This window comes from Oncorhynchus clarkii, chromosome 2, assembly GCF_045791955.1.
Source record: "Oncorhynchus clarkii lewisi isolate Uvic-CL-2024 chromosome 2, UVic_Ocla_1.0, whole genome shotgun sequence".
NCBI lineage: Eukaryota > Metazoa > Chordata > Actinopteri > Salmoniformes > Salmonidae > Oncorhynchus > Oncorhynchus clarkii.
The window spans coordinates 55,027,917-55,053,296 of NC_092148.1; the positions used below are offsets into that span (position 1 = coordinate 55,027,917).

The window sequence follows — 25,380 nt, forward strand, 5'->3', positions numbered from 1 at the left end:
TCTTTGCATGATTTGTCATTGAAATTTCACGTTATCGCAATATCACGAGCAACTATGCTCCGCTATTGAAATAATGTCCTTTGTCCGCAATCATTTTGTCTATCTGAACCCCCCCCCCCTCCATTCTTATCAATGTACTGAGTGCCAGCTGATTGACAGGACATGCTCTGATAGACTCAGACATTCAGTGTGGTCTGTGTGAATGACTGGGGCAGTTCAGCTCATCAGTGTTCCCTGGACAGAACTAGGGCCCATCAATGCGTCTTTGAGAGCGGGACAGACAGAGATGGTGGTGGTCATTAAGGGGAGATTTATCAGCGCTGGCTCTTTCTCAATGCGGTTCTGTCTGTGCTGTTAAGATGTGCTGATGTAGGACAGGGCAGTGCTGCTCACTGAGTCCAGAACTCGGGAACAGAACTGATATCTGTGATGCATTTTTAACAGATTCCTTTACAGCGAAGTGGACCTTTCTCAGAACTGGCCTCTAAGCGTACAGAGAAAAATAGATGTGTGTGCGTGCACGTACTGTCATGCCCATATGGGGCACATGCCCCCTCGGAATTTTCCTGTAATACTACTAGCCACTTTCATGGTGTTGGTTTTAGCTAGCCCAGAAACACTGTAGGTTCCCAACCTCATACCTTGCTACCAAGAAGTAATTTCAAGTTAGATTAGCTAGCTTTTCTAACTACAGTATATTAGCTGGCAAGTTTGATCGACTTTAGAAAAGCAAACAGCAACTACAGTATGCAGTGGTTAACATGCAAACCACACCGCTCACGTCGCATGCGTCAACCATCTCTCGCTCTGTGTCGCGCTCTCTCTCGCTCTGTGTTGCGCTCTCTCTCGCTCTGTGTTGCTCTAGCTCTCTCTGTCACACACACACACACACACACACACACACACACACACACACACACACACACACGCCTAGTTGGCAGTGAGCTGGGCTGTGAATTGACAGTGCAGATGGGGGGGTTGTTAAGCATGGAGGCGGTGGCGTTTTAGGGTCGTGTTCAATTGATGGATGTTTAGCAGCGTGCATGTTCAAACGCCCCAGTTGCCAGGCAGGCACACCAGCCAGCAGTGAAGAAACAAAGAGCGAAAATGAAAAAAAGAAAAGGAAGGTAAGAGAGAGGTAGAGAAGTCAGAGTACAGAGGCTGGGCTGGGTGGAGAATGGGGAACAGTGATTCTGGGCTGGGTGGAGAATGGGGAACAGTGATTCTGGGCTGGGTGGAGAATGGGGAACAGTGATTCTGGGCTGGGTGGAGAATGGGGAACAGTGATTCTGGGCTGGGTGGAGAATGGGGAACAGTGATTCTGGGCTGGGTGGAGAATGGGGAACAGTGATTCTGGGCTGGGTGGAGAATGGGGAACAGTGATTCTGGGCTGGGTGGAGAATGGGGAACAATGATTCTGGGCTGGGTGGAGAATGGGGAACAGTGATTCTGGGCTGGGTGGAGAATGGGGAACAGTGATTCTGGGCTGGGTGGAGAATGGGGAACAGTGATTCTGGGCTGGGTGGAGAATGGGGAACAGTGATTCTGGGCTGGGTGGAGAATGGGGAACAGTGATTCTGGGCTGGGTGGAGAATGGGGAACAGTGATTCTGGGCTGGGTGGAGAATGGGGAACAGTGATTCTGGGCTGGGTGGAGAATGAGGAACAGTGATTCTGGGCTGGGTTAATTGACTGTTAGAAAGAGTATCTAGATCCTCTGAGACTGTGGAAGGATCCAAATTGTGGATTTAAAAGAACATTAATCGGCAGCATACCTTTTTTTTTTAAGCCCAGAATTTCTAGCCCCTTGATATTATTGTTGGATCTGATTTTAATAGCTAACATTTCAATGGCCTTTTAATACTGTCTGAGAAGGAGCCATTGACTATTTTTCACCTGGGGTTACTATACTTAACTTAAACCCATTGCATAAGAGATTCTACAAAATTCAAATATTCCAGGCATTTCTATATAAATTCCAATCGTCTTTTTTCAAAATCCTTTTTGGAGTCAGCTATGAATACCAGGTCTGGTTTCATGGTGTTTTATTGTTTCAAGTACTTGTTTTATTATCTCTATGTAAAAATACAACTGTCTGGTTAGGATGAATAATATCTGACAATTTTTGCATCACAACACTGAAAGTAAGTGTAAGGGGACTCTTCTTGCTGAGTACCTGATAGTTGACCATTTTTATAGGCGTGGTTAAAACATGTTAATAGTGGATCTTTGAGGAGATCAAAAAAATGTTGCACATACAGTTGAAGTTTACATAGACCTTAGCCAAATACATTTAAATTCAGTTTTTCACAATCCCTGACATTTAATCCTAGTAACAATTCCCTGTCTTAGGTCAGTTAGGATCACCACTTTATTTTAAGAATGTGAAATGTCAGAATAATAGTAGAGAAAATTATTTCATTTCTTTCATCACATTCCCAGTGGGTCAGAAGTGGGAACACTCAGAACACTCAATTAGTATTTGGTAGCATTGCCTTTACATTTTTTAACTTGGGTCAAATGTTTTGGTTAGCCTTCCACAAGCTTCCCACAATAAGTTGGGTGAATTTTGGCCCATTCCTGCTGACAGAGCTGGTGTAACTGAGTCAGGTTTGTAGGCCTCCTTGCTCGCAAACGCTTTTTCAGTTCTGCCCACAAATGTTCTATAGGATTGAGGTCAGGGCTTTGTGATGGCCACTCCAAAACCTTGACGTTGTTGTCCTTAAGCCATTTTGCGAAAGACTTTGGAAGTATGCTTGGGGTCATTGTCCATTTGGAAGACCCATTTGCAACCAAGCTTTAACTTCCTGACAGATGTCTTGAGATGTTGCTTCAATATATCCACATAACTTAGCTTCCTCATGATGCCATCTATTTTGTGAAGTGCACCAGTCCCTCCTGCAGCAAAGCACTGCCACAACATGATGCTGCCACCCTTGTGCGTCACGGTTGGGATGGTGTTCTTCAGCTTGCAAGCCTCCCCCTTTTTCCTCCAAACATAATGATGTCATTAGACCAGAGGACATTTCTCCAAAAAGTATGATCTTTGTCTCCATGTGCAGTTCCAAACCATAGTCTGGCTTTTTTATGGCTGTTTTTTTAGCAGTGGCTTCTTCCTTGCTGAGTGGCCTTTCAGGTTATGTCAATATACAGTGGGGGGAAAAAGTATTTAGTCAGCCACCAATTGTGCAAGTTCTCCCACTTAAAAAGATGAGGCCTGTACTTTTCATCATAGGTAAACTTAAACTATGACAGACAAAATTAGAATTTTGTTTCTCCAGAAAATCACATTGTAGGATTTTTAATGAATTTATTTGCAAATTATGGTGGAAAATTTGTATTTGGTCACCTACAAACAAGCAATATTTCTGGCTCTCACAGACCTGTAACTTCTTCTTTAAGAGGCTCCTCTGTCCTCCACTCGTTACCTGTATTAATGGCACCTGTCCACAACCTCAAACAGTCACACTCCAAACTCCACTATGGCCAAGACCAAAGAGCTGTCAAAGGACACCAGAAACAAAATTGTAGACCTGCACCAGGCTGGGAAGACTGAATCTGCAATAGGTAAGCAGCTTGGTTTGAAGAAATCAACTGTGGGAGCAATTATTAGGAAATGGAAGACATACAAGACCACTGATAATCTCCCTCGATCTGGGGCTCCACGCAAGATCTCACCCCGTGGGGTCAAAATGATCACAAGAACGGTGAGCAAAAATCCCAGAACCACACGGGGGGACCTAGTGAATGACCTACAGAGAGCTGGGATCAAAGTAACAAAGCCTAACATCAGTAACACACTACGCCGCCAGGGACTCAAATCCTGCAGTGCCAGACGTGTCCCCCTTGTTAAGCCAGTACATGTCCAGGCCCGTCTGAAGTTTGCTAGAGAGCATTTGGATGATCCAGAAGAAGATTGGGAGAATGTCATATGGTCAGATGAAAACAGATGAAACCAACTCGTCGTGTTTGGAGGACAAAAGAATGCTGAGTTGCATCCAAAGAACACCATACCTGCTCTGAAGCATGGGGGTGGAAACATCATGCTTTGGGGCTGTTTTTCTGCAAAGGGACCAGGACGACTGATCCGTGTAAAGGAAAGAATGAATGGGGCCATGTATCGTGAGATTTTGAGTGAAAACCTCCTTCCATCAGCAAGGGCATTGAAGATGAAACGTGGCTGGGTCTTTCAGCATGACAATGATCCCAAACACACCGCCAGGGCAACGAAGGAGTGGCTTCGTAAGAAGCATTTCAAGGTCCTGGAGTGGCCTAGCCAGTCTCCAGATCTCAACCCCATAGAAAATCTTTTGAGGGAGTTGAAAGTCTTGTGTTGCCCAGCAACAGCCCCAAAACATCACTGCTCTAGAGGAGATCTGCAATGAGGAATGGGCCAAAATACCAGCAACCGTGTGTGAAAACCTTGTGAAGACTTACAGAAAACGTTTGACCTCTGTCATTGCCAACAAAGGGTATATAACAAAGTATTGAGACAAACTTTTGTTATTGACCAAATACTTATTTTCCACCATAATTTGCAAATAAATTAATTAAAAATCCTACAATGTGATTTTCTGGATTTTTTTTCCTCATTTCGTCTGTCATAGTTGAAGTGTACCTATGATGAAAAGTACAGGCCTTTCTCATCTTTTTAAGTGGGAGAACTTGCACAATTGGTGGCTGACTAAATACTTTTTTTGCCCCACTGTAGTACTTATTTTACTGTGGATATAGATACTTTTGTACCTGTTTCCTCCAGCATCTTCACATGGTCCTTTGTTGTTGTTCTGGGATTGATTTGCACTTTTCACACCAAAGTACGTTCATCTCTAGGAGACAGAATGCGTCTCCTTCTTGAGCGGTATGATGGCTGCATGGTCCCATGGTGTTTAGACTTGTGTACTATTGTTTGTCAGATGAACGTGGTACTTTCAGGCATTTGGAAATTGCTCCCAAGGATGAACTAGACTTGTGGAGGTCTACAATTGGTTTTCTGAGGGCTTGGCGGAGTTCTTTTGATTTTCCCATGATGTCAAGCAAAGAGGCACTGAGTTTGAAGGTAGGCCTTGAAATACATCCACAGGTACACCTCCAATTGACTAAAATGAGAAGCTTCTAAAGCCATGACATCATTTTCTGGAATTTTCCAAGCTGTTTAAAGGCACAGTCAACTTAGTGTATGTAAACTTCTGACCCACTGGAATTGTGATACAGTGAATTAATTATAAGTAAAATAATCTGTCTGTAAAAAATTGTTAGAAAAATTACTTGTTTCATGCACAAAGTAGATGTCCTAACCGACTTGCCAAAACTATAGTTTGTTAAACAAGAAATGTGTGGAGTGCTTGAAAAACGAGTTTTAATGACTCCAACCGAAGTGTATGTAAACTTCCGACTTCAACTGTACGTCAACTGGTATGCTATTCATCCCTGGATTTGTCCCTGGCCTAAAGGCTTTAATTCCATCAAGAAGTTTCTCCTCTGCAATTTGGCCCTCACACAAGTCTTTCTGTACAACTGTTATTTTACACTATTACTAGGAAAAATCATTCTTACAGTTACCTTCAAGTAGTGGAAATGGAGGAGACTGAAAATGGAACGTATGATTAAAGTACCTTGCTTCATCTTTCAGAGCAAAATTGGGTGAATCATGGATGACTCTTTTTGGTAGCATTTCTATGTTCAAGATTCAAAAGGAATTTGGTAAATTTTTCCTAATTTTCCATCCAATTCACTTTATTTTCTATAATAGATTATACTTGATTGTAACTATTTTGACCTAAATAGTTTTTGTTGAATTGCATGACCTCAAAGTGTCCCATACAATAAGTGGATCTGCTCTACCTATGTTATATAGGAAAAAGTCACTCATCAAATCCTTTGCCTTGGTTAAAAACATGTTGTCAATATCTGCACCCATGTGGAAATTCTGTAAGAGAAATGTGGATGCCAATTATTTGATGGTCCGACCGCATTCTGACCCCTATCAAAATTTGTTTTACTTTTGGTGCCAGTGCAAACGATACAAGAAAGTAATCAAGACAACTAGCTTGATTAAGCCTTCTCCATGTACACTATATATACAAAAGTTTGGACACCCCTTCAAATTAGTGGATTCGGTCACACCTGCTGAGATAAAATCGAGCACATAGCCATGCAATGTCTATAGACAAACATTGGCAGGAGAATGGCCTTACTGAAGAGCTCAGTGACTTTCAACGTGGCACCTTCACAGGATGCCACCTTTCCAACAAGTAAGTTTGTCAAATTACTGCCCTGCTAGAGCTGCCACGGTCAACGGTAAGTGCTGTTATTGTGAAGTGGAAACGTCTAGGAGCAACAACTGCTCAGCCGCAAAGTGGTAAGCCATACAAACTCACAGAACAGGACCGCTGAGTGTTGTAGCGCATAAAAATAATTTGTCCCTGTTTGCAACACTCACTACCGAGTTCCAAACTGCCTCTGGAAGCAACATCAGCACAATAATTGTTAGTCGGGAGCTTAATGAAATGGGATTCCATGGCCGAGCAGCCGCACACAAGCCTAAGATCACCATGTGCAATGCCAAGTGTCGGCTGGAGTGGCGTAAAGCTCGCTGTCATTGGACCCTGGAGCAGTGGAAATGCGTTCTCTGGAGTGATGAATCACGCTTCACCATCTAGCAGTCCGATGGACAAATCTGGGTTTGGCGGATGCCAGGAGAACGCTACCTGCCTCAATAGTGCCAACTGTAAAGTTTGGTGGATGAGGAATAATGGCCTGGGTTCGGGCTAGGCCCCTTAGTTCCAGTGAAGGGACATCTTAACGCTACAGCAATGACATTCTAGACATTTCTGTGCTTCCAACTTTGTGGCAACAGTTTGGGGAAGGCCCTTTCCTGTTTTAGCATGACAATGCCCCCGAGCACAAAGCGACGTCCATACAGAAATGGTATGTCAAGATCGGTGTGGAAGAACTTAGCTGGCCTGCACAGAGCCCTGACCTCAACCCCATCAAACACCTTTGGGATGAATTGGAACTCCGACTGCGAGCCAGGCCTATTCGCCCAACACCAGTGCCGACCTCACTAATGCTCTTGTGACTGAATGGAAACAAGTCCCCACAGCAATGTTACAACATCTAGTGGAAAGTCTGGATTTGTAAGCCTACATACTAGTTCTAATGTGTTCAGTCCTTTTTCCATACAACTTCATCTGTAATTATTCAACAATATATATTATATTCCTTCCCTTTTAGCCATGTAAAGACTGATTTTGTCTTTTTTTTATCTGCTAAGCCATTAGAATTATAACTAGCTGTACTTATTTCACCACTTAAGTATAATTTAAACTTCTCATTATTGTATCGTAATATATGCCTGTCACTTACTACCAAAAAGTACCATGATGATCTAGCTGTTAGACACCTAGTATCAGGGACAACACCCCTTTCTATCTTACCACCCCCGTACCCGTAACGCGCCTTTAGCATCCTAAAAAACACTTTCAACCGGCGATTGGCGTGGTCCAGGTAAGAAATTGTGTGTGGTTAGGATTCTAAGCACGTAGAGCTAATGTCTCTCTCACACCTCTGCACTGAGTGTGTTCCTGCCCGCTCATAAGATATTAGATCACTGCACTCCTGCCCATCTCTCATCAGCAGAGCAGAGAGCACACAGACAAGCAGCTACACCCACCACCTTTCCTTCCCTCCCTCAGTCACACACCACACTGTTGTGGTTGTAAAAAATCCTATGAATAAAATAGTCTACTTTAACTAACAATGACAGACAGAAAATAAATCCACACATAAATCCACACACTGGTATATGCTCCAGACAACGTTTTGACGCCAAACTGGGTCTTTGTCAGGAAAATTAGCCTGTGAATGTCTGGTGCTGTTTGCAGCAACTAAAGTGTTGTTCCTGATGGTCCCAGAGGTGTGAGTGGGAGCAGATATTAGAACAGGATTGTGTGTATGTCACAGATGCTTTATCTCCAGCGAGACCGAGATAGACCGAGCTCCGAGATGAGGGGCGTTCGCGCTAAACACTAACTTCACTGGGTGTCATTTTCAACCTCTCCCTGACCCCATTCTGTAACGTTTCAAGCAGACCTCCATAGTCCCTGTGCCACAGAACGCCAAGGTAACCACTTAAATGACTATCGCTGCGTAGCACTCACATCTGTAGCCATGAGAGGCTTTGAAAGGCTGGTCACTGCTCACATTAACACCATCATCCCGGACCCACTCCAATTCGCATATCGCCCCAACAGATCCACAGATGACGCAATGTTTATTGCACTCCACACTGCCCTTTCCCACCTGGACAAAGTGAACACCTATGTGAGGATGTTTGTTCATTAACTATAGCATAGTGTCCTCCAAGCTCATCACTAAGTTAAGGGACCTGGGACTGAACACATCCCTCTGCAACTAGATCCTGGATGTCCTGACGGGACGCCCCCAGGTGGTGAGGGTAGGCAACAACACATCCGCCACGCTGACCCTCAACACAGGGGCCCCTTAGGGTAGGTAGCATGATTAGCCTATAGATAGGATTGGTACACTTTACATTAGAGAAGCTTCCATTAAAGAAAATCCTCTGTTTTTTTGGATAGATGGCTCTCAACTCATGGTGTTGGGAGAGAATGTAAAGCCTTCACACACACTACCGTTCAAGAGTTTGGGGTCACTTAGAAATGTCCTTGTTTTCCATGAAAACATACATGAAATGAGTTCCAAAATGAATAGGAAATAGAGTCAAGATGTTGACAAGGTTATAAATAATGATTTATTCATTGAAATAATAATAATTGTGTCCTTCAAACTTTGCTTTCGTCAAAGAAAACTCAATTTGCCGCAATTACAGCCTTGCAGACCTTTGGCATTTTCGTTGTCAATTTGTTGAGGTAATCTGAAGACATTTCACCCCATGCTTCCTGACGCACCTCCCACAAGTTGTATTGGCTTGATGGGCATTTTTTACGTACCATACGGTCAAGCTGCTCCCACAACAGCTCAATAGGGTTGAGATCCGGTGACTGCTGGCCACTCCGTTATAGACCAGAATACCAGCTGACTGCTTCTTCCCTAAATAGTTCTTGCATAGTTTAAAGCTATGCTTTGGGTCATTGTCCTGTTCTAGGAGGAAATTGGCTCCAAATAAGCGCCGTCCACAGGGTATGGCATGGCATTGCAAAATGGAGTGATAGCCTTCCTTCTTCAAGATCCCTTTTACCCTGTACAAACTCCCACTTGACCACCACCAAAGCACCCCCAGACCATCACATTGCCTCCACCATGCTTGACAGATGGCGTCAATCATTCCTCCAGCATCTTTCATTTTTCTGCGCCTCACGAATGTTCTTCTTTGTGATCCGAACACCTCAAACTTAGATTTGTCTGTCCATAACACTTTTTTCCAATCTTCCTCTGTCCAGTGTCTGTGTTCTTTTGCCCATCTTAATCTTTTCATTTTATTGGCCAGTCTGAGATATGGCTTTTTCTTTGCAACTTTGCCTAGAAGGCCAGCATCCCGGAGTCGCCTCTTCATGGTGACGTTGAGACTGGTGTTTTGCAGGTACTATTTAATGAAGCTGCCAGTTGAGGACTTGTGAGGCAACTGTTTCTCAAACTAGACACGCTAATGTACCTGTCCTCTTGCTCAGTTGTGCCCCCAAGGCCTCCCACTCATCTTTCTATTCTGGTTAGAGACAGTTTGCGCTGGTCCGTGACGGGAGTAGTACACAGAGTTGTATGAGATCTTCAGTTTCTTGGCAATTTCTCACATGGAATAACCTTCATTTCTCAGAACAAGAATAGACTGAGTTTCAGAAGAAAAATCTTTGTTTCTGGCCATTTTGAGCCTGTTAAATGAACCCACAAATGCTAATTTTCCAGATACTCAACTAGTCTAAAGAAGTACAGTTTTATTGCTTCTTTAATCAGGACAACAGTTTTCAACTGTGTTAACATAATTGCAAAATGGTTTTCTAATCAGTTAGCTAATCCAAGTTTATCATTCTAAAAGGCTAACACAACGTGCCATTGGAAAACCGGAGTGATGGTTACTGATAATGGGCCTCTGTACATCTGAGTAGATATTACATTAAAAATAATCTGTTTCCAGCTACAATAGTCATTTACAACATTAAAAATGTCTACACTGTATTTCTGATCAATTGTATGTTATTTTAATGGACAAAAAAATTGCCTTTCTTTCAAAAACAAGGACATTTCTAAGTGGCCCCAAACTTTTGCACGGTAGTGTACGTTTTACCAATAACAGATGAAGGTCAATAACATCAAATGCTGCACTAAAGTCTAACAATACAGCTCCCGCAATATTCTTCTCAATTTGTTTCAGCCAATCATCAGTCATTTGTGTCAGTGCAGTACATGTCGAGTGCCCTTCTCTATAATCATGCTGAAAGTCTGTTGTTTAATTTGTTCACAGAGAAATAGCATTGCATCTGGTCCCAACATTTTTTTGTTTTGTTTGCTAAGACCTGGCGCAAACTGATTGGTTGGCTGTTAGAACCAGTAAAGAGCACTTTACCTTTCTTGGGTAACAGAATAACTTTAGCTTCCCACCATGTCTGAGGACAATCACTTTTCTCGAGGCTCAGATTAAAGATATGACAAACAGGAGTGGCAATATAGTCCACTACCATCCTCAGTAGTTTTCCATCTAAATTGTCAATACCATGTAGTTTCTCTTTATTAATAGACAATACTTTTTTTCTCTTCTCCCACGCTAACTGTACAGAATTCAAAATTACACTGTTTTTCTTTAATTATTAGGTATTTTATTCAGGTAAAATGTTGAATGAAATGAACTACAGTATGATACTATAATAGTTATTCTCTATTCTAGTTTTAGTTCAGCAGAGTCATAAAGGACCATAGATTAAAAGGCTAAAGCACATGACAGCATTTCTGTGCACAGCCTTACATGCAGAGTTCATGTAATGCCAAATGGATGATTGGATAACCTGGCCTCAGCTCTAGCTCTGCAGTCTGCACAAAGTGCTGAGTGTGTGAGACCTGCTGGCCCAGGGTGGAAACATATGGTCTCCCCTCCCCGAGTGGAACCTGTAATCCGAAAACCATTCCAGTCTTGTCTAACCCTCTTCTCTCTACACCAGCACAGCTGAAATGCATCTGACGAGGTATGGAGAGACTGCTTTCATTACCAAGCCGGTGTTTTTCACATTAACACGCAGGTGTGAATTTAGAGTAGGAAACCCAGAATCATTTTAGTCAGTATAACGGTGTGGATTTGTGGCAATCGGGTGGTTATAACTGCTGCTCAGCAAGGAAGGTGGAAGGTTTACATTGAAAAATGAAGGGAAGTAAGTGTCATGTTCATGACTCACTAGTACATTGGAGACAGTATGGACTTTTTAACATTTAATGTACTATAGATGCCCAGATTCAAATGAAATGTGAATGTTGGGACCTTTCCGTGGCACCTTCATCGACTCCCACAGAATGAGAATATGGGGGAATATACAAGGGTGGTAGATCACCCCTCCCTATATATACACACACACACACACACACCAAAAAAATCTGAAACGGTAACACCTCATCTCATACATTCATTGGCAATTACCATTTTGTCACAAGGGGATATTTTCACAAGATCAACTAGAAAAATATGCTAAGTAATCTATCCATCGCTCCTTTTCTGCATTGTCTGCACGTGTTTTTTTTCTCTGATCCTTTCTTCCTATCTCTGTCTCCTCACTCGTCTAGGCTGCAGGCCCTGAGGGAGGCGATGAGGCGGTGTATCTCCATAGCACACTGCATGCGAACCGCTGCCTGCCTCCCTGCCTGGCTGCCATAAAACCAAAAAAACATTAGTCTTCTCTCCTCTCTTGTGTGCAGGGCATATAAAACCATTGAGGACGACGACCTGAAGTTTCCCCTAATCTATGGCGAAGGGAAGAAGGTAAGACTGCTCTCACCCGTTAGCCCCGGACTCAGCCTCTCTGGACCCAGCCTGTTGACGGGGCTACTCCCACGGCCTTGTTTGAGGCACCATTAGTCAGCCCACTGTCACACTGTGGAGGAAGGAGCAGTCTTTGTCTGCAGGAAGGCTCACTGTGGTGGCATTCCAGACCATCTTTATAACAGTGTCACTGAACACACAATACGATTGCTAGTCTATATCACGTTAATGTGGTTCCTGAGATGCAAAGCCAAAGTCTGGTTATCAGCGTATGCTACCCTGCATATTAGGGCCTCTGCCACACATCTGACATGCAGGCAGTAGTCGGCTGTGTCGTTAGATGAGGACCAGGCAGATGTCACCCAAGTGCAGTCTGTTACCACACCACAGTAAGCCTCCTATCACAGTCGGCTGTGCCCACGACATCAAGTGCCGGCCAAGCTGAGTCCTTCCTTTGAAGTGAGGGGGAGAGCGATATAGAGTGATAGGAGGGGAGAGGATTGGGTTGTGCTGGAGTAACACCACCGCACTTCAAAGACCGGCACAGCCTGTCGGGGCCGTACCTACGCTCAACAATTAATCCCAGGATGTTTCTCCTCCGCCCGAAGAGCTTTATCTCTGTCTTTACCCCTTAGACTCTTCCTCTTTTTCTCCTCTCTCTCTCTCATCTCGCTCTTGTTGCGGCATCTGCACTGCATACTGATCACAGTTCAGCCCAACTGACTGTACGACTGCCTCCTCGCCCCCCTCTCTCCTTTCTCTCCCCTCGCCCCTTTATACTCTTTCGCCCCCTCTGTCTTCCCTCCTCTCTTTTTCCTTTTCCCCTCTCCTCTCTCGCCCCCTCCTTCCTCTCTCTCTCCTCCTCACATGGCTCCTTATACAATTAGCACTGCTCCCAAGCAGCTAGCCCTTTTTCAGAGGCAGAGGCGATATGTGCAGACAGTAGGAATCAAAAGGAATTTCACACAGTGTACAAATGAGGGAGACCGTAGACAACGTTGGTGTCTCAGACTAGGTAGAGAGGAGAGAGATTATTAAGGATTCACAGAACCGGAACATGTCATGATGTTGTGCTTTGCTTCATTGTACAATGAACAATCACTTCCATTGCATTTGAGGTGGCAACTTGGATTATGCAGCGGTGCTTGTGTTTATTTGCCTTTTATTTTTTTAAATGGTGTTTGTGTGTTAAGATTAAAATTACTTTATTGGTCAATTGCACCCAAGGTCAAACTGTAATTTTACTTCCAATTTTAACCCAACCTCTCCTAAACACACACACACAGTTTTTTTGGAGAGGTGCGGAGGGCTGAGTGCCCAGGGTGTTGTTGGGGGGTTAAGTACCTTGCTACGGGCACAATAGCAGGCAATGGCATCTAGGATTAGATACCAGCAACCCTCTGGTTGTCAGCTCACTTCCCGGGATTCGAACTGGCAACCTTTCGGTTGCTGACTCGCCTCTCTAACCTCTAGGGTGTGTGTGTGTTCATGAAGATAAGATTTGTAATCCTGTATCTTGTAGCATAGAGCAGTCTCCAGGGAGATATCATTGGGGGTCATCATTATTAAAGTCATGAGGCCATCATTGTTCCAGTTCAAATTTTTCCCTAAATGACAGAGGAGATTAGTGTTCATTTGGGCCAGGGTAAATAGAATTTCAACTCAGTCGATTCTAGCAGTGAATTGAAATTCATTCCATGTATTTAATAGGGAGATTTTTTTCAAAGAGGAATCTTTCAATTCATGGTTGGAATTTACATTTCCTCTCCCGTGAAGTTGACAGACAGAATTGAAAAACCAGTAGAATTGACTCTGACCCTGAGGTTCACACACATCAAAGGACTTCAATGGATCAAATTAACCCAAACATTGGTTTGAAATAATACTTGTTGCCAAAACAGAGTCAGGGAGTGAGGATCATAGGGTCAGAGGGAGGTAATGTTTATAGTTCCTCTCTTTCCACAGGCACGTGTGTTGGCTACCATCGGGGTCACCAGGGGCCTGGGAGACCACGAGCTCAAAGTGCATGACTCCAACATCTACATCAAGCCCTTTTTGTCCTGCTGCCCAGAGGTAGAGTACGGTACTACTTATTCTCTTTTCCTGTCTATCAATAACCTGGAGAGCGTAATAGTGCCATAACTGCATCAGACCTTATTGACCAAGGTCATCATGATCAAATGACAGGAAACTGCGTTTGTGTTCCAAAGGGCACCCTATTCTATATCAGGGATCATAAACTAGATTCAGCCAGCTGGTCGGGGGGCCGGAACATAATTACAAATCATTTGTAGACTGCAAATTGACCACAAGAAGCCCAAACAGTTTGACTAAAACATAATCATTTCAAACCTTGCTTACATTTGAATACGGTCACGTTGTGTGTCTCTCTTATGCATGGGAGAACTTGGGAACAGATTTCTTACATTAAAATAACTTTGAGCTGATTTCTTCGTTTTTTTTGTACAGTTTCTTAACGGCAACAATTCAAATTCCAAATAAAACCACCAACTGGCCAGTTGTGCAACCCTGCCCTATATAGTGCACTACTTTTGATCAGGGCCCATCATTCCATACAACCATTATCTTGTCTGCATTGAAGTTAGTGACATACCAACATTGACGTATGACATACAAATATTTCAACTCATCGTCCTAAAAGGAGTTTTCAGCTCCCAACCAACCCTCCACTGAACAATTTTCTCCTGACTCCTGATAGTCACAAGCTCTCAATACTCTCTTGATCTTTTATTTCAAAGCCCTCTTGAGTTCAGTCATGGTTCAGACAGTGTGCTTTTTTTTGAAGAGTTCTTGTTTTGAACCTCTATCCTTGCTGTCTATCTTCCCTTGCTGTTGCTCTAAACTTTAAAGTGACTGTAAATACATGTGCAGACAGTATGTACAGTGCATTCGGAAAGTATTCCGACCCTTTCCATTTTCCACATTATGTTCGGTTACACCCTTATTCTAAAAAAAAACATACAATACCCCATAATGACAAAGTGAAAACTTATCAAACAGAAATACCTTATTTAAGTATTCAGATCCTTTGCTATGAGACTCAATTGGGCTCAGGTGCATCTTGTTTCCATTAATCATCCTTGAGATGTTTATACAACTTGATTGGAGTCCACCTTTTGTGTTTGTTTGGATGTGATTTGGAAAGACACACACCTGTCTATATAAGGTTGACAGAGAATGTCAGAGCAGAAACCAAGCCATGAGGTTGAAGGAATTGTCCGTAGAGCTCCATGACAGGATTGTGTTGAGGCACAGTTCTGGGGAAGGGTACCAAAATATTTATTCAGCATTGAAGGCCCCCAAGAACATAGTGGCCTCCATCATTTTTTGGAACCACCTCAATTCTTCCTAGAGCTGGCTGCCTCAGTTTGGCAATCGTGGGAGAAGGGTCTTGGTCAGTGAAGTGAAGCGAAGTGACCAATAACCTGATGGTCACTCTGACAGAGCTCCAGAGTTCCTCTGTGGAGATGGGAGAAACTTTCACAAGGACAACCATCTCTGTAGCACTCCACCAATCAGGCCTTTATGGTAGAGTGGCCAGACGGAAGCCACTCCTCAGTAAGAGGCACATGACAGCCCGCTTGGAATTTGCCAAAATGCACTTAAAGACTCTCAGACCATGAGAAGATTATCTGGTCTGATGGAACCAAGATTGAATTCTTTGGCCTGAATGCCTAGCGTCACGTCTGGAGGAAACCTGGCACCATCACTATGGTGAAGCATGGTGGTGGCAGCATCATGCTGTGGGGATGTTTTTAAGCAGCAGGGACTGGGAGACTAGTCAGCATGTAGGGGAAAGATGAACCGAGCAAATTACAGAGAGATCCTTGATGAAAACCTGCTCAGGACTGAGGCGAAGGTTCACCTTCCAACAGGACAACAACCCTAGTCACACATCCAAGACAATGCAGGAATGGTTTCGGGACATGTCTCTGAATGTCCTTGAGTGGCCTAGCCAGAGCCCGGACTTGAACCGGATCGAACATCTCTGGGGAGACCTGAAAATAGCTGTGCAGCGATGCTCCCCATCCAATATGACAGAGCTTGAGAGGATATGCAAAGAATAATGAGAGAAACTCCCCATATACAGGTGTGCCAAGCTTGTAGCATCATACCCAAAGAAGACTTAAGGCTGTACTCGCTGCAAAAGGTGTTTCAACAAAGTACTGAGTAAAGGGTCTGAATACTTACATAAATGTGATATTATATATATATTATATATATTTTTTTTTATACATTTGCTAAAATTTCTACACCTGTTTTTGCTTTGTCCATATGGGTTATTGGTGTAGATTGATGATGGGGGGCACAATTGAATCAATTTTAGAATAAGGCTGTAACATAACAACATGTGGAAAAAGTAAAGGGCTCTGAATATTCCGAATGCACTGTATATACGATGGAGATCGTGAATTGCTATGGAATCCGGTCATCAGTGGTTTCTACAGTTTCAGACTCAGTGAACCCAAGTTCAAGGCATTTCCTGTTGATCATATTTTCAAACAGTGGTGCTTGTAGGTCAGAAGTAAGACGCGGTTAGTGGGAGTGTCATCATTGTTTTACAGTAAGGCATCTCAATGTCGGAGTCTCTTGTACATTGTGAAATAGACTCTTTATTGTTTCTCCCACTGGTTGTTATTCCAGTCAGACAGAGGCATTATTTTTCTGCCGATAGCTTTTTGAATTGTGATCATAAGGTCAACAACATGTCACGGATGACCGATGATACATTAATGATAAGTCTTTGATTCTTTCACAACCACTTTTACAAAAATGTCATCATGCTGTATTTGTTCATTGACTGACTGGTATTGTATTTGTGAGGTGAAGGACGCGCCTCTTATGGAGTACCAACATAGCAAAATGCCAATGTTCATTGCCATTACAGTACTCCCTCTACCAGCACATGGAAACATCAATACATTAAAACCATGGCACTTTGTCCTGTGACATGCAGCAGGATGCCATTTTATTATACCAGATCAAATCAAATCACATTTTATTGGTCACATACTAGAGGTCGACCGATTTATTCGGAATGGCCGATTTAATTAGGGCCGATTTCAAGTTTTCATAACAATCGGAAATCTGTATTTTTGGACACCAATTTGGCCGATTAAAAAAAAAATATAGATATTTTTTTTACACCTTTTATTTAATCTTTATTTAACTAGGCAAGTCAGTTAAGAACACATTCTTATTTTCAATGACGGCCTAGGAACGGTGGGTTAACTGCCTTGTTCAGGGGCTGAACGACAAATTTTCACCCTGCCCCTCTTGCGTTGCACTCCACAAGGAGACTGCCTGTTATGCGAATGCAGTAAGCCAAGGTAAGTTGCTAGCTAGCCTTAAACTTATCTTATAAAAAACAATCAATCATAATCACTAGTTAACTACACATGGTTGATGATATTACTAGATATTATCTAGCGTGTCCTGCGTTGCATATAATCTGACTGAGCATACAAGTATATGACTGAGCGGTGGTAGGCAGCAGCAGGCTCGTAAGCATTCATTCAAAAAGCACTTTTGTGCGTTTTGCCAGCAGCTCTTCGTTGTGCGTCTAGCATTGCACTGTTTATGACTTCAAGCCTATCAACTCCCGAGATGAGGCTGGTGTAACTGATGTGAAATGGCTAGCTAGTTAGCGGGGTGCGCGCTAATAGCGTTTCAAATGTCACTCGCTCTGAGACTTGGAGTGATTGTTCCCCTTGCTCTGCATGGGTAACGCTGCTTCGAGGGTGGCTGTTGTCGTTGTGTTCCTGGTTCGAGCCCAGGGAGGAGTGAGGAGAGGGACGGAAGCTATACTGTTACACTGGCAATACTAAAGTGCCTATAAGAACATCCAATCATCAAAGGTTAATGAAATACAAATGGTATAGAGGGAAATAGTCCTATAATTCCTATAACTACAACCTAAAACTTCTTACCTGGGAATATTGAAGACTCATGTTAAAAGGAACCACCAGCTTTCATATGTTCTCATGTTCTGAGCAAGGAACTTAAACTTTAGCTTTCTTACATGGCACATATTGCACTTTTATTTTATTCTCCAACACTTTGTTTTTGCATTATATAAACCAAATTGAACATGTTTCATTATTTATTTGAGGCTACATTTATTTTATTGATGTATTATATTAAGTTAAAATAAGTGTTCACTCAGTATTGTTATAATTGTCATTATTACAAATACATTTTAAAAAATCGGCCGATTTTAATCGGTATCAGCTTTTTTTTTTGTCCTAATCGGTCGACCTCTATCACATACACATGGTTAGCAGATCTTATTGCGAGTGTAGCAAAATGCTTTTGCTTCCAACACTGCAGCAATATCTAACAATTCCACAACAACTACCTAATACACACAGATCTAAGTAAAGGAATGGAATAAGAATATATCCATATAAATATATGGATGAGCAATGACAGAGCGGCATAGGCAAGATGCAATAGATGGTATAAAATACAATATATACATATATAAGATGAGTGATGCAAGATATGTAAACATTATTAAAGTGGCATTATTAAAGTGACTAGTGATCCATTTATTAAAGTGGCCAATGATTTCAAGTCTGTATGTAGGCTGCAGCCTCTCTGTGTTAGTGATGGCTGTTTAACAGTCTGATGGCCTCGCGATAGACACTTTGATGCACCTGTACTGACCTCACCTTCTGGATGGTAGCGGGGTGAACAGGTAGTGGCTCAGGTGGTTGTTGTCTTTGATCTTTTTGGCCTTTCTGTGACATGGGGTGCTGTAGATGTCCTGGAGGGCAGGTAGTGTGCCCCCGGTGATGCGTTGTGCAGACTACACCACCCTCTGGAGAGCCTTGCGGTTGTGGGCGGTGCAGTTGCTGTACCAGGCGGCGATACAGACCGACAGGATTCTCTCAATTGTGCATCTAAAAGTTTGAGGGTTTTAGGTGACAAGACAAATTTCTTCAGCTTCCTGAGGTTGAAGAGGCGCTGTTGCGCCTTCTTCACCACACTTTCTGTGTGGACCATTTTCAGTTTGGACCATTTCCACCCTATCCACTGCTGTCCCGTCGATGTGGTGCTCCCTCTGCGAGAGACTGCTGTCTCCTTTTGTTTTATTGACGTTGAGTGAGAGGTTGTTTTCCTGACGCCACACTCGGCATGCCCTCACCTAGGCTGTCTTGTCATTGTTGGTAATCAAGCCCACTACTGTTGTGTCATCTGCAAACTTGATGATTGAGTTGGAGGCGTGCATGGCCAGGCAGTCATGGGCGAACAGGGAGTTCAGGAGGGGGCTGAGCACGCACCCTTGTGGGGGGTACCAGTGTTGAGGATCAATGAAGTGGAGGTGTTGTTTCCTACCTTCACCACCTTAGGGCTGCCCGTCAGGATGTCCATGATCCAATTGCACAGGGCGGGGTTGAGACCCAGGGCCTCAAGCTTAATGATGAGGTTGGTGTGTACTATGGTGTTGAATGCTGAGCTTTAGTCAATGAACAGCATTTTTACATAGGTATTCATCTTGTCCAGATGGGATAGGGCAGTGTGATTGTGACTGCATCATCTGTGGATCTACAGTACTGGGGTGGTAAGCAAATTGAAGTGGGTCTAGGGTGACCGGTTAGGTAGAGATGATATGATCCTTGACTAGTTTCCCAAAGCACTTCATGATGACAGAAGTGAGTGCTACGGGGTGATAGTAATTTAGTTAAGTTACCTTTGGTGGCCAACTTGAAGCATGTGAGGACAGCATACTTGGATAGGGAGCAATTTAATATGTCTGTAAACACACCAGCCAGCTGGTCTGCGCATGCTCTGAGGACGCGGCTAGAGATGCCGTCTGGGCCGGCAGCCTTGCGAGGGTTAACACGTTTAAATGTCTTACTCACGTCTGCCACGGAGAAGGAGAGCCCACAGTCCCACAGGCCCACAGGCCGCGTCAGTGGTACTGTATTATCCTCAAAGCGTGCAAAGAAGGTGTTTAGTTTGTCCGGAAGCAAGACGTAGGTTCCGTGAGGTGGTTGGTTTTCCTTTTGTAGTCCGTGATTGTCTGTAGACCCTGCCGCATGCGTCTCATGTCTGAGCCGTTGAATTGCGTCTCTATACTGACATTTTGCTTGTTTGATTGTCTTGCAGAGGGAATAACTACACTGTTTTTATTCGGCCATATTCCCAGTCACCTTTCCATGGCTAAATGCGGTGGTTCGCGCTTTCAGTTTTGCACTAATGCTGCCATCTATCTATGGTTTCTGGTTAGGGTACATTTTAATGATCCAATACACTTCCTTATAAACTCACTCACCGAATCAGTGTATATGTCAATATTAATCTCTGAGGCTACCCGGGAACATGTCCCAGTCCGTGTGATCAAAATAATCTTTAAGTGTGAATTCCGATTGGTCAGACCTGCGTTGAATTGTCCTTAGCACAGGTACATCCTGTTTGAGTTTCTGCCTATAGTAAGTGAGGCGCAAAATGGAGTCGTGGTCAGATTTTCCGAAAGGAGGGCGGGGGAGTGTCTTGTATGTATTGCGGAAGTTAGAGTAGCAGTGATCCAGTGTTTTACCAACACGAGTGCTACAGTCAGTATGCTGGTAGAATTGAGGTAGCCTTGTTATCAAATTTGCTTTGTTAAAATCCCCAGCTACAATAAATGCAGCCTCAGGATATAAGGTTTCTAGATTGCATAAAGTCCAGTGAAGTTCCTTGAGGGCCGTCGTTGTATCGGCTTTAGCGGAGGATAAACACGGTTGTGACAATAACCGAGGAGAATTCCCTTGGGAGATAATATGGTTGGCATTTGATTGTGAGGAATTCTAGGTCAGGTGAACAAAATGACTTGAGTCCCTGTATTTTGTTACAATTACACCATGAGACATTAATCATGAAACATACACCCCCGCCCTACTGTTTATTCCTGTCGGCGCAATGCACAAAGAATCCAGGTGGCTCTACCGACTCCGACAGCATATCCCGAGAGAGCCATGTTTCAGTGAAACAGAGTATGCTACAATCCCTGATGTCTCGCTGGAAAGCAACCCTTGCCTTAATTTTGTTGACCTTGTTATCTGGAGACTGGGTATTAGCGAGTAATATACTTGGAAGCCGTGGGTAGTGTGCGCGCCTCCGAAGTCTGGCCAGATGACCGCTCCGTCTGCCTCTTCTCCGGCGGGGTTGTTTTGGGTCAGTTTTGGAATCAGTTCAAATGCCCTTTGTGGTTCGGACAAAGGATCCGCTTCAGGAAAGTCGTAGTGCTGGTAAGTTGACGTCGTTCTGATATCCAATAGTTCTTCCTGGCTGTATGTAATAACACTTAAGATTTTCTGGGCTAACCATGTATACATTAAAAAAAAATACTGCAAAGTTTCCTAAGGACTAGAAGCAAGGCAGGCCTCTCTGTCGGCGGCATATTTTCCAGAAGATGCATAAAGAGAGTGTGCTGTAGCAGAGGTAATGGGCACAGTAACACTGATCTATACAGTTAGAAGACCTCTTTGTGGAACCTGGAAGCTCTAGCTGTCTTGTCATAAAATATGAGATCAAGCTCAAGGAAAGGTCATTCCCATGTAAAAGGACCCATGAGCACCAACGTGAAGTTCATAGGAGCATCTCAAATTGGGTGTCAAATGAAAGCTAAGAGTCTATATTTGTGAGAAATGAAGGCATATATACTTTTTTCAACCATTTTCCATCCTGACGATTCGGAGTAAGCAACGGCTTTGATTTCTGGTCAAACAGATGGAAAATGGGTTTTAGAAAACATCTACTAGAAAAAGTCTTAAGGTATTAGAAATGCATCAAAACAGAAATGTTGAAGACTCCTGCCAACTAATGTTTGAAATTATTTTACCAAAAACCTGCATATCTTTAAGATTCTTTTCAAATGTCTCATCCTCATGAGGGAGAATAATGAAAGTTCACAGAAGTAATAAGTAAAGGTAGACCTATCAATCAGTTATGTTTTTAGTAATATCAATTTGGTTTATGAATTATTAAGTGATTTTAAAACTCAATTCCGTTAAATCTGTAATGGAATTTCCCAAAATTCATGCAATTGAAATGGCTAAAATGGGAAATCATACTAGCGACAAACCACATTTGGGTTCGCAAGTTTAGACAGCGCAGTAGAGTATAGTTCAGTAAAGTATAGTACTGTACAGTAGAGCACATGAGTTGAGTACACTATATTGTACTCTACTGTGCTGTACTTTGATGTCCTAACTTGTGAAACATAGACGTCTATGAATGGTTCAGACCAACCAAATTTGGTATTGTTTGGGGGCAGAGCTCATTAAAATAATAGTCAGTGTGTAGTCAGTTGTTGTGCCTGTTGTTGTGTCAGTTGCTGTGCCATGTCATAGCTTACATCCCATTTTTTCTGCAGACATTATTGAATCAGATATTTAAGAGTTTTTGGAAAATGTGGACACACGAAAAAACAGATTTTACCGAAATTCTGTTAGTTCTTCCAGTAAATGTGTTTTCGAAGTTTACATACACTTAGATTGGAGTCATTCAAACTCGTTTTTCAACCACTCCACAAATTTCTTGTTTAACAAACTATAGTTTTGGCAAGTCAGTTAGGACATCTACTGTGTTCATGACACAAGTCATTATTCAACAATTGTTTACAGAAAGATTATTTCACTTATATTTCACTGTTTCACAATTCCAGTGGGTCAGAAGTTTACATACACTAAGTTGACTGTGCATTTAAAACAGCTTGGAAAATTCCAGAAAATGATGTCATGGCTTTAGAAGCTTCTGATCGGCTAATTGACATCGTTTGAGACAATTGGAGGTAGGTGTACCTGTGGATGTATTTCAAGGCCTACCTTCAAACTCGGTGCCTCTTTGCTTGACATCATGGGAAAATCAAAAGAAATAAGCCAAGAAAATTGTAGACCTCGACAAGTCTGGATCATCCTTGGGAGCAATTTCCAAACGCCTGAAGGTACCTCGTTCATCTGTACAAATAATAGTACACAAATTTAAACACCATGGAACTACAAAGCCGTCATACCGTCCTGGAAAGAGACTCATTCTGTCTCCTACAGATGAACGTACTTTGGTGCGAAAAGTGCAAATCAATCGCAGAACAACAGCAAAGGCCCCTGTGAAGATGCTGGTGGAAACAGGTACAAAAGTATCTATATCCACAGTAAAACGAGTCCTATATCGACATAACTTGAAAGGCCGTTTAGCAAGGAAGAAGCTCCTGCTCCAATACCGCCATAAAAAAAAGCCAGACTACGATTTGCAACTGCACATGGAGATAAAGATCGTACTTTTTGGAGAAATGTCCTCTGGTCTGATGAAACAAAAATAGAACTGTTTGGCCATAATGACCATTGTTATGTTTGGAGGGAAAAGGGGGAGGCTTGTAAGCTGAAGAACATCATCCCAACCGTGAAGCACGGTGGTGGCAGCATCATGTTGTGGGGAGTGCTTTGCTGCAGGAGGGACTGGTGCACTTCACAAAATGGATGACATCATGAGGGCGTGGATATATTGAAGCAACATCTGAAGACATCAGTTGCAAATGGGTCTTCCAAATGGACAATGACCCCAAGCATACTTCCAAAGTTGTGGCAAAATGGCATAAGGACAACAAAGTCAAGGTATTGGAGTGGCCATCACAAAGCCCTGACCCCAATCCAATAGAACATTTGTAGGCAGAACTGAAAAAGCGTGTGCCAGCAAGGAGGCATGTAAACCTGACTCAGTTACACCAGCTCTGTCAGGAGGAATGGGCCGAAATTCACCCAACTTATTGTGGGAAGATTGTGGATGGCTACCCGAAATGTTTGACCCAAGTTAAACCATTTTAAAGGCAATGCTACCAAATACTAACTGAGTGTATATAAACTTCTGACCCACTGGGAATGTGATGAAAGAAATGAAAGCTGAAATAAATCATTTTCTCTACTATTATTCTGACATTTCACATACTTAAAATAAAGTGGTGATCCTAACTGACCTAAGTCAGACCTGTCTTTGCTAGGTAAAGCCCCACCTTATCTCAGCTCACTGGTCACCATAGCAGCACCCACCCGTAGCAGTCGCTCCAGCAGGTATATTTAACTGGTCACCCCCAAAGCCAATTCCTTCTTTGGCCGCCTTTCCTTCCAGTTCTCTGCTGCCAATGACTCAAAAGAATGACTGGAACAAAAATCACTGAAGCTGGAGACTCATAGCTCCCCTATTAACTTTAAGCACCAGCTGTCAGAGCAGCTCACAGATCACTGCACCTGAAAATAGCCCACCCAACAACCTCATCCCCATACTTTATTTATTTTTTCTGCTCCTTTGCACCCCAGTATCTCTACTTTCACATCTATCACTCCAGTGTTTAATTGCTAAATTGTAAATATTTCGCCACTATGGCCTATTTAATGCCTTACCTCCCTTAACTTACCTCACACTGTACATATACAGTAAATAACACATTAGAAATAAAAGTATGTTTGTTTATACCATGTGTAACTCTGTGTTGTTGTTTGTGTCGCACTGCTTTGCTTTATCTTGGCCAGGTCGCAGTTGTAAATGAGAACTAGCCTACCTGGTTAAATAAAGGTGAAATATATATATATATATATATATATATATATATCTTTAAATAAGACATAATTTTTACTAGGATTAATTGTCAGGAATTGTGAAAAACTGAGTTTAAATGTATTTGGCTGAGGTGTATTGTAAACTTCGGACTTCTTCAACTGTAGCTCATTCTAATATTTCTACTACTGTACATTACATTTTAGTTACACTGTTTGTACACACTGCATATTTATTTCTATACTGGATTCATAACCCACTATCTACTGCTGTACATATTATTCTTAGTACATTGTGTATATATGTATAGGTTGCATTTGGATTACTGTTGCAGTGCTATTTGGTTGTTAATTTAATTTATTCTGACATTTTGATAATTTTTTTGAATACGTTTTAATATTGTGTACTGTGACATTTTACTGCCTTGTTAGGAGCTAGTAACGTACCGTGTACGCGACCAATAAACTTTGAGTTGATAGTGGTGGAGACATGTTACAAATGATTTACAGACAGGATGTGCCTCTGTGATCTTCTCTCTGGAATAACATAACCATTTACCTCCCTCTATGCCCATCTACAGGTCAAAGTGTACCCTCTGACTCAGTACGAACACGGGGCGGATGACGTCCTGGTGATGGGGACAGACGGGCTGTGGGACGTTCTCTCCAACCAGGAGGTTGCAGAGGCAGTCACCTGCTTCCTGGCCAACTGTGACCCTGATGACCAGCATAGGCATGTTCCGCTCATTCTACTGTAGCACAGCTGCTGCCCCCAGGCAGATAGACAGATAAATGTTGTAGTCACAAGCCTGAACTTCCACTCACCCCGTTCTTATTTGGAGAGGATGAATGTTGTTATCTTGTCGTAATTACACACTTTTCTAAA

The 25,380-nt window shown here is 42.8% G+C and overlaps 1 protein-coding gene across 1 annotated transcript in view; it reads left to right on the forward strand.

Annotated features, from left to right (window-relative positions):
• LOC139370052 (protein phosphatase 1H-like) overlaps positions 1 to 25,380 on the forward strand; it is a 65,214-nt gene that overhangs the window by 36,513 nt on the left and 3,321 nt on the right. Inside the window, exons 7-9 of the mRNA XM_071109364.1 lie at positions 11,874 to 11,937; positions 13,903 to 14,010; positions 25,076 to 25,227. Of these exons, the coding sequence (XP_070965465.1) occupies positions 11,874 to 11,937; positions 13,903 to 14,010; positions 25,076 to 25,227 (324 nt within the window). The remainder of the gene's footprint in view (positions 1 to 11,873; positions 11,938 to 13,902; positions 14,011 to 25,075; positions 25,228 to 25,380) is intronic.